The sequence below is a fragment of the Anoplolepis gracilipes genome, chromosome 3 (genome assembly GCF_047496725.1).
Source record: "Anoplolepis gracilipes chromosome 3, ASM4749672v1, whole genome shotgun sequence".
Lineage (NCBI taxonomy): Eukaryota > Metazoa > Arthropoda > Insecta > Hymenoptera > Formicidae > Anoplolepis > Anoplolepis gracilipes.
The window spans coordinates 2725758-2733757 of NC_132972.1; the positions used below are offsets into that span (position 1 = coordinate 2725758).

General features: G+C 25.9%; 1 protein-coding gene across 1 annotated transcript; it reads right to left on the reverse strand.

Moving 5' to 3' along the window:
* Nucleotides 1-624: 624 nt before the first annotated feature.
* LOC140663612 (small ribosomal subunit protein eS8-like) lies at nucleotides 625-2555 on the reverse strand. Its single transcript, XM_072887867.1, has 5 exons — nucleotides 2439-2555; nucleotides 1786-1916; nucleotides 1176-1427; nucleotides 964-1093; nucleotides 625-771 (listed from the first exon to the last, which is right to left on the reverse strand). Exons 1-5 carry the CDS (start codon nucleotides 2440-2442, stop codon nucleotides 662-664), a joined length of 627 nt encoding a protein of 208 aa, XP_072743968.1. The 5' UTR covers nucleotides 2443-2555; the 3' UTR covers nucleotides 625-661.
* Between the last annotated feature and the right edge of the window lie 5445 nt (nucleotides 2556-8000).

Sequence of the window (8000 nt, forward strand, 5' to 3'; positions counted from 1 at the left end):
AAGATAAGCGTGCGGCACGCAATGTGATTTTTTGTATTAAACCTTTATCATAAAGAAGAATTAAAGTTTCTCATAGACTTAGTCTAAATTCTTTTTAATTTATTATAATAATATTTTATTATTTCATTAAATGTTTAAAAAATAAAGTAAAATTTAATTTAGATAATAAAAGAAAAAATAAAATATGATGGTGATGTGTATAATTTTCAAGCCGATGACGCTGATTGGTGCATTTCAGGGGCGTCAGTGAATTCTTATCAATCAAACGGATGGCGCCAAACAAAACATTATATAACTATATCGAGAGAAAACCACAATTAGTAATGTTTTTTCTTTTGTGTAATCTTCATATACACAGAAAATAATTAGAATAATTTTTGTATTAGTTTTTTAGAAAAAATAAAATTTGATAAAATGAGAAAAAATTGCTAATATAATTATATATAAATTTATATATGAATTTTTTCAATTTTATTTTTAAAAAATAAATATTTTAAATATAATTATACATATTTATATTTTATTTATGTATTATGGACTTTATTCTCTGAGGTTTTTAAATGGTGACGAAACATTTTCTTTATAAAAGTACTATTAAGACCTAAAAATATGGTTTTATTTTTGTTTTACAAGGATTTTTCTTATCATCATAAATACATATTTATTTTGCTTTTTTACTCTTAATTTTCCTCATATAAAATTCAAGTTCTTTGCCTTCTAGGATGTAGCCATCAGCTCTGCCACATTGTCCAGGTCTGCTTGCTATACAAGCTAAAAAGTGAAATAATTTATTTTCAAGTACTTATATCATTAAATTTAAAATACATAGATATAGCACAAAACAATAAGTATTTCATAATTACAATCTTCCTTGACAAGTAAATTAAAAAAAATTACATAAAAAAATGTAAATATTAATTAATTTCATATAAGAAATGTTATTAAACAATAAGATATTCATACCAAGGACACGTCCGGTTGCAAATTGTTCTTCCAAAGCAGATTCCACCTTGGCAAATCGCTGCCTAGCTTTGTATTTCGCTTCTGTTTTCTTCGAACGTTTTCTATTCAATACTTCCTCTTCAGCCTCTGTCTATAAAAGCAATTGTACTTTGTATATTTCATACATCTAAAGTTTCATAAATTTAAATTAAATTACATATTTTAGTAATTACCAGTTTTGCACCTCTTTTGCGACCTAGTGGGAGAACATAATGACTTTCGTACCACTGTCTAAATGGTGTTGCATCAATGGTAACAATGGCATTTTTCACCAGAGTTTTGGTTCGTACTAATTCATTGTTCGATGCATTGTAAACAACATCAATGATACGAGTTTTCCTGGTACTGCACTCAGAGCCCCACGAAAAGTTTCCTGTATCCAATCTAAGAGCTCTGTACTTCTTATTGCCTCCACGTGTACGAACCTTAGACATATATAAAACAAAATATTTATAACTAAGTTCAAACTATTAGATATATGTTACAATTAAAATTTATAATCAGAGAGCTGTAGGATTATAGTCAATCATAGCACTCAGAATAGGTAAGGAAGTCATCATTTTGTATTTTTATTAGTGTTATAATAGATTATGATAAATTTACCTTCTACACAGATAGTACATTATAAAAATATTTGTAATCAAATATTGATATATAACAAATCTTAATAATATCACCTACAAATTACAATTTTATTTATTGTAATATTAAATACTCATTATTTAATCATTCATTAATATTCAGTTTTTACAATTTATTTATTGTAAAATTAATCACACTTACAGTATGAATTCGCTGTGGTCCAAGTTTAGTGTTCGCAGCTGGACGTCCTAATTCAAATTTCCTTTTCTTACGGAGGGGCTTCCTCTTCCCACCAGTAGCTCGTCTCTTATGCCAATGATCTCGTGAAATACCTGTAATAATACAACATTGATAAATGTACAATATAAATTTAGATATTAAAAATAATTAATCTTAAAAAATATTGTAACAAATGTTTAATGTCTTACAATGACATTGTCTACCATAATTTATATTTTTATATATTTTTTAAACAAATGCTACTTTTATTATAGTTTATATAAAGCTAAAGCCAAATTCCACTGTCAGAAAAAAAAATACATATATATATATATATATATATATATATATATATTTTCTGACACAGTGGAATTTGGCTTTATTTTTATATAAACTATAAAAAGTAACATTCATTAAAAAAAATATATAAAAATATAAATCATGGTAGACAATGTCACTGTAAGACACTAAATATTTGTTACAATTAAGTGTAAACATGCGAAAATAATATTTTCTGCCGAAGCAAATATAGAATCTAGTTCAAGTGCTATTTATGTTTTATGCTATTCATATTACAATAAAAGTGGATTTATAGAGATGCAAGTAATATCAATAAAACCGCGTAATTCTGTTACCCATTCTAAATCCTGTTATCTGCTATTTATAAATGAATCAACTCCGATTGCGATCAAGAATTCGTTATCACGGACCGTGCCACGGCCAGAGAGAAACCTGAAAGACGCCATTTTTCATGAGACGGTTTTTTCTCCGCGATACAGTGGCGCTAGCTGGATCTATTTTGGAGACAGCGGAACTACGTGACTAAATCCACTTTTGCCATGCTATGGTAAAACGATTGACTGGTTTGTGTCCATGCTAGATCCACAATTGTGAGTGTCAAAAGAACGAAACCGCCCATTATAAATTTATTAGACCATCGATTATGGATTTATTAACATGTTTTATTACATATTTATTATTAACTGTACATGATCTTTTTTCACGTTAGTATATATATTATAGAGTAAAAATATGTACACATTTATTTTATTAAAATATTTCTTATTGAAATTATTGAAAAATTATATTTTTTGTATGTGTGTGCGCGCATGTACGTGTGTGTACATATAAAAATACATATACATATATAAAATATATTTTTTTATTAATTTATTCAATAAAAGTATTTTCATAAAATATAATAATATATAGGTAATTTTTACTTTTTACTCTATAATATATATTAAAAGTAAAAAAAAAAAAAAAAAAAAAAAGATTACGTGCAGCTAATAGGGTTTCTTATATTATATAATATATACAGGGTGTTCGGCAACAGGTGGGACAAAATTTAAGGAGTGATTCTACATGATAAAATAAGACAAAAATAAAAAATAATAAAATTGCTATAGAAGTTTCGTCTTTTATTGTTAGTATTTTATTATAAGTATTTGAAAATTTGCGTGAAAGGTGCCCGAAACAATTTTAGTATTTTTTATTTTTGTCTTATTTTATCATGTAGAATCACTCCTTAAATTTTGTCCCACCTGTTGCCTAACACCCTGTATATATATAAGAAAAACAAGTAGTCATATACTTTCTCAACTTGCGAGTTGAATAATAGACATTGCAATATTTCTCGCACAATATCTCGGATACTTGAAATGATATTTTGTAACATTCAATTTTTAAATAATCAGCTTTGAAGATCTTTTTATTACGTGCTGTTGCGGTTAAAGATCATCACAATCGTGTTTACGACTTATATTGCTCAATTCGTCGCAGGGGGTTTTCTTTCATCATAAATACATCAAATAATATTCCAGCGATAATATATATGCTTAGCAAAGCATAAATGTTTTATAAATGTTGATTTGTTGGCAAAGTTTCGAACAAATTTATTACAATAATGTATGTATTTATATTTAAATAATAAACTGCTTATGAGGAACGAAAATAGACTAAATTCTTTTGTATAGAATCAACATTAAGATAGAATATTGTCAATCTAGACACTTTTCTTATTTTTGTTTAAACAAGTTAACCAGTCTTTGTGCATGTTTGTGATCTTGATATTTATCTTATAGATATATTAAATATAGATAGAGCTTTGTGTGTGTGATCTCTGTTCTGGGTCCATGGTGCCAAGATAATTAGATAATAGATAATCTTTTTCTCCTGTCGCTCATGCGCATTTCTATATTTCTCTTGACCGACGCAGATTATTAGTTATTTCCCTTGTCATCGGGCATTTAAAAAATTGCGCGATTGTACATTGCACATGAGGGAAAATGTCTCCCCTTGCCCCTTATCTTGGCAACGGTAACATAAATAAAATTCTATCTATATTTAATATATATAGCTATGACTTATCTCTATATTGAGTATTTTATCTCTATATTGAGCTGTTATCACTGTTTTCGGACAACGAATAAGCGAATATGTGCATATTATCTGAGATTATAAATATCCGGATATCCGGGTATTATCAATGACCTAGAGTATCCAGTATTACTTATAAATGAGTAGCCAAGTATTTGAAATTAGAGATTAATCAGTTAATAAATGGTTGACAATATATGATCTTATGTAAACAAAACTTCAGAAAGAGATAGCGGAACTTTTTATTTTATACAATTAATTCAAAATAGATTGTACTTTAATGAAAATATTAATTGTAATATTTAATGTTAAATAAAGCTTCCAAATTTATAATTAAATAATTTTTACAAAGAAACAGAAACGATTCTAAAGTAGTATTACTTTTATTTAAAGAAATATTACAGGCTTATTTTTACAATTGACTTTAAAAATTAATAACATACATTGTTTTTTCAAAACTTTTTATACATCATCATTATATATATCGAATTTATCTTAATGGTAGCTATCAAATATGTGTAAAGAGATATAACATTCTGTGTGTGTGTGTGTGTGTGTGTGTGTGTGTGTATGTGTTACAAAAATGAAAAAGATTTTTTAAATATTTTATATACGTAACTTCTTTCATATAAATCTAACTTAAAATATTAAACATTTTTTTGCGAACAATAAGTAAAATATTTTATTTATTATTCATATATATTTATAGTCATTATGTATTTAACAATATAATAACACAAGATTATTATAAGTACATAGAAATCTATAAATATATACAAGGTGTCCGGCAATTGGTGAAAAACCTGCTAATGACAGATTCTTGAGATCATTTGGAGACAATTTTTCCTCAGTAAAAATGTCGAGGCATCAATAATTTCTGAGTTATAAGCGATTGAAAAAAAGTGCTTTTCGCAAACTAAACTTTTTGAAGTTAAAAAATTACCAAAACTACATTCTTCAGTGAATTTCAGATAGAATTTATTTTAATAGAATTTTAATTCAAGGCTTAATTACAAAGATATATAATGATAAAAATTGGAAACTTGCAAACAATAATGACGGTTCTCAATATTTTCGCTGAGGAATAATCGATTCCAAATGATCTCAAGAATCTGTCATTAACAGGTTTTTCACCAATTATCGGACACTCTGTATATATGTTATTAATATTTTTTTATCTGTTTACGTAAAATTAATTTTCTCGAAAACAAAACTTTAATCTACATTTTTATTTATTCTCGCATGAAAAATCTCTTAATCATTGTTTGTGCGAAAATTTCAAATGAATTCGAATGAATCCTGTAGATACAAAGTATTATTTCATAAATGTAAATAGGTGGATGTGCGTATGTACATTAAACATTTAAAAATGTTATGTAAAATGTATCGTATATTCATTTCTCATAATCAGTTATAAAAGATCAAAGGAAATGTTCAAAGTGTCACCTTCAACATATGGTATAAATACTTTTTGACCCGATCTGATCTTTACAAAAAGAACGTTGATATGTACAAAACAAAGTCTCAACATTTTTTTCAAAGTAGTTAGATGTTGAATCTCTGAATAAGAGGCTGCATATTTACTTATGTATAATGGTGCTGACTTTTTGTTGTAATCAAACATTTTTAAACAATTTCTTTGTATTTATTTTTTTTTTAATGTTTTCAAAAACCTTTATTGTATATGTGTGCTACACAAATTAATAATATTTTTAAAAATGCATCTTCTTTATTAAATATTTATATAATATAACGTTAATATGTACAAAATACTCATAAGTTTTGTAAAAAGAGAAATAAAACATATAATTTATTTCTTTCTCTTGTCTGTTTAACCTGATTTGGCTATATATCGTGCGTATTACTTTATCTATCTATACTGTAGATACGTGTTCCCCTTTTTCATGCACTTTCCGCTTTCAAAACAAACATGATATGCAGTTTTAACAAAGAAGAAAAATACATAGAGAATTTCATAGAAATATATAGAAAAATACATATTATATTTAATACGAAATAAATATGATCTAATTAAAAAAAAAAATGTTATTTTACAAACTTAACAATATTGCGATAAAAACTAAATGTTTATTAGAATTTGAACTCTCTTGTCTTATGAAACCAGTATAGATGTATACATCATGCTAACGACAGAGTCAAGCCTTCTCTCTTATGCAATCTTGCTGATAAACATATCTCGTAGACTACGGCCGAGCCTCCAAGAACGTCAAGCTGCGTGGCACGTATGCATGTATATGTGTATATATATATATATATATTCTGTCATGCATGATTCGCTATTCCCAAGTTTATAATTTAGTAAATGTCTGGAATATTATAACGTATTGACACGAATAAATTTTCGAGAAATTTTAAAATTTTCAGCAATATCGAAACATAATAGATACATATAAATAGAATAATATAAATGACTTATTTGGTTTATTAATTATTTGGTTTATTAATTAAATATAATAATTTTACATATATGATAGTGATTTTACACATATCAAATTTTTTTATATTATATTTTTTATTAAAAAAAATTTATATTTAATTTAATGACATACACGGTTATTTAAAAAGAATTATAAACTATGTTTTATTATTTTTTTATATTAAAATAAGATATAAGACCCTCTTCTAAAGTATATATATTTTATATTTATATTATATATATTTATATCTATTTTATATATTTATGTATTTATGTTTTATTGTACGTTTGTGTTATATTAAAAACTATGATAAGTGAAATAATTATTTACTAACTTGATTTATTCCTACGTATTAATTAAAATTGTATAATTAATGTATAAGTAATGTATAATTATGTATATAATTTTTATAATGACACACACACACATATATATATATATATATATATGAATATATGAATAAATATGTATTTGATACATAAATCACACATGATTTAGTTATATCTATAGTCTTGGCGATCGTGCAGCTGTTACTTACAGACTCTGAATTGTTGTAACCTCGATAGTATCCGCTCCTGGGTCTGGTCCGTAGTCCACCTACTGTCTGGGTGTGATAATTATAAAAATCCGATATGTCTAGCGAGATAACAATGCTCATTCTAATTTTTGTGAAAACGGTAAAAATAATAAAGGAAATTTATGTTTGTGTGTATATATATGTCATTATATTTTTTAAATTTTTGAATGTGAAACATACGCATATAGCGAGGATTTCAAATCGTATTGCATCATTTTCTTTGTGTATTTCATATGTAAGAAGCGATTTCTGTTATCTTTTTAATTAAACTTTTAACGATAGCATATTAGCATGCTTTATTAGACGCAAGTGGGCTTATTACACCAAGATTTTATATTATCAACGCTTAGTTTTAAGTTTCTAGTTATCATATATTTGTAATTAATGTAACTTTTTCAATATTATTTTAGTTGAAACATATATATATATATATATATATATATATATATATATATATACACATATATACACGCAATCCCACCCAGTCATTCATATTCACCTACCTACATCCCATACAGCACAGAAAGGCTAAAAAATATCTCTTAAAGATATTTAAAAGGTAATGAAATGTCTTTAAGTCGTCTTTTAGTCATCTTTGAGGGATATGTGCTGTCTGAGATCCTACATCCCTTGCGCCCCTCCCACACATACATACATATAAGTATTTTTACCATTCTTTTTATATTATAACAAAAATTACAGTTGTAATGTTTTCTATTACACCTTATTTTAATTTCAAATAATTTAACTTGAAATAATTGGTACAGAATATTGAAGGGATAATTATATAATATTATTGGAAA

What these genes read in the sequence shown, in the direction of transcription:
- LOC140663612 (XM_072887867.1), bottom strand. An exon ending in GACCACAGCGAATTCATACT is followed by an intron (nt 1,428 to 1,785) that starts GTAAGTGTGATT and finishes TATATGTCTAAG; the next exon opens with GTTCGTACACGTGGAGGCAA. An exon ending in GCAAAAGAGGTGCAAAACTG is followed by an intron (nt 1,094 to 1,175) that starts GTAATTACTAAA and finishes TTGCTTTTATAG; the next exon opens with ACAGAGGCTGAAGAGGAAGT.